The 1,274-nt window shown below is 54.2% G+C and overlaps 1 protein-coding gene across 1 annotated transcript; it reads right to left on the bottom strand.

The window, feature by feature from the left end:
• Positions 1–397: 397 nt before the first annotated feature.
• Positions 398–745, bottom strand: PHALS_12783 (uncharacterized protein; the record flags this gene model as incomplete). The annotated part of the gene is made up of 1 exon (XM_024728404.1): positions 398–745. The coding sequence occupies one exon, from the start codon at positions 743–745 to the stop codon at positions 398–400; it is 348 nt and encodes a 115-aa protein (XP_024578884.1).
• Positions 746–1,274: the final 529 nt, after the last annotated feature.

A 1,274-nucleotide genomic window follows, 5' to 3' on the forward strand; every position in this document is an offset into this window, starting at 1 on the left:
TTGTCAGCAGCCTCACCATCCGTAAAGAAGTCGATGACTTCTTGTCGACCAGACTGAGTGTCCTACGACATGTTCGCGATGCGATGGCTGAAAGCCAAGACCTGCAAAACGAATATGTAGATGAAAAAGGAAGAGGCAACGTGGAAAGCTTTAAGGTCGAGGAACTGGTTTTATTAAATTCTAAAAACCTGCTTACACATGCAGCCTCTGCTATCTTCCGGACGAGCTTTGTCCACGGTTTATTGGACCGTTTAAAGTTGTAGCCAAGCGGGGCCTAGCGTATACGCTAAACCTTTCCAAACGTATGCGCACCCACCCGGTGTTTCACGTGTGTTTGCTCAAGCCGTATCGGAATTCGGCGCAAGTGAACGCGGAAGCGTTGGCACCGGAGCGAATCTCACGGGCCCTCGACCACCCAAACCAGCGACTGGTTTTGAGTACGGAGTGCAACAACCTCCATCTCCAATGGAGCTAAGCGCTCGACCGTTGCCTGCAGCGATGCATTCGCCTTCTCCGCGGCTTGAAGTCGCTCTGATAGAGTGCGGTAGTCCTCAAGGCGAGGCAGCCGGCGCACGATGCGCTCCGAATCATCAAGAGCGTCCGCATAGCGATATGCTACTTCAGCATGACGCTCAGCGGAGCTCCGATCACGAAGGATCTCATCCTCAAGGGCTCGAAGAGCACCGAAAGTCACCGGACGGCGGTCGACCCGGTCGTCACTTCCCGCCACCGACTCTTTCTCCATGAGAACGGTGACTTCCACTATCACGTGGAACGTCTAGTGAGACGACGTCGTCTCCAGGGTCAGACCCAATATCTGGTGAAGTGGCGGAGATATCCCGACTTCGAAAACTCGTGGGAGTTTTAGACGCCACTTCGGCAAGATTGCTCGGACGCTGTGGACGCTTTTGATCAGAAGGATCAGGACGCCCCGCGCTTCTCGGCAATAGCCAGGGAACTAGAAGGATCATGAGCTGAGCTCAAGCGGTGGCCCTGAGCCCTTGCGGTCACAGACACAGAGCTCGCAGAAGCGATAGGGGTTTACCCATACGTCGCAGGGTGTCAATCTGAAGGTAGTCAATGGCGTTCTTTGAGTTCGGCAAACTCAAATCGGAGGTGTCGCTTCACACGCACGTTCACTTCCTTGTGGCTCAACTGTAAGGTTGTGGCTCAACTGTAAGGCATACAGTGAGGAAAGTTTGCGGTGCCGTTGCATCCATCGCTCAGAGAGCGCTTCGTCATCTGTAGCGCTTTCGCCAGGGGCGAGCACTACA

Source organism: Plasmopara halstedii, assembly GCF_900000015.1.
Source record: "Plasmopara halstedii genome assembly, contig: Scaffold_650, whole genome shotgun sequence".
Taxonomy (NCBI): domain Eukaryota; phylum Oomycota; class Peronosporomycetes; order Peronosporales; family Peronosporaceae; genus Plasmopara; species Plasmopara halstedii.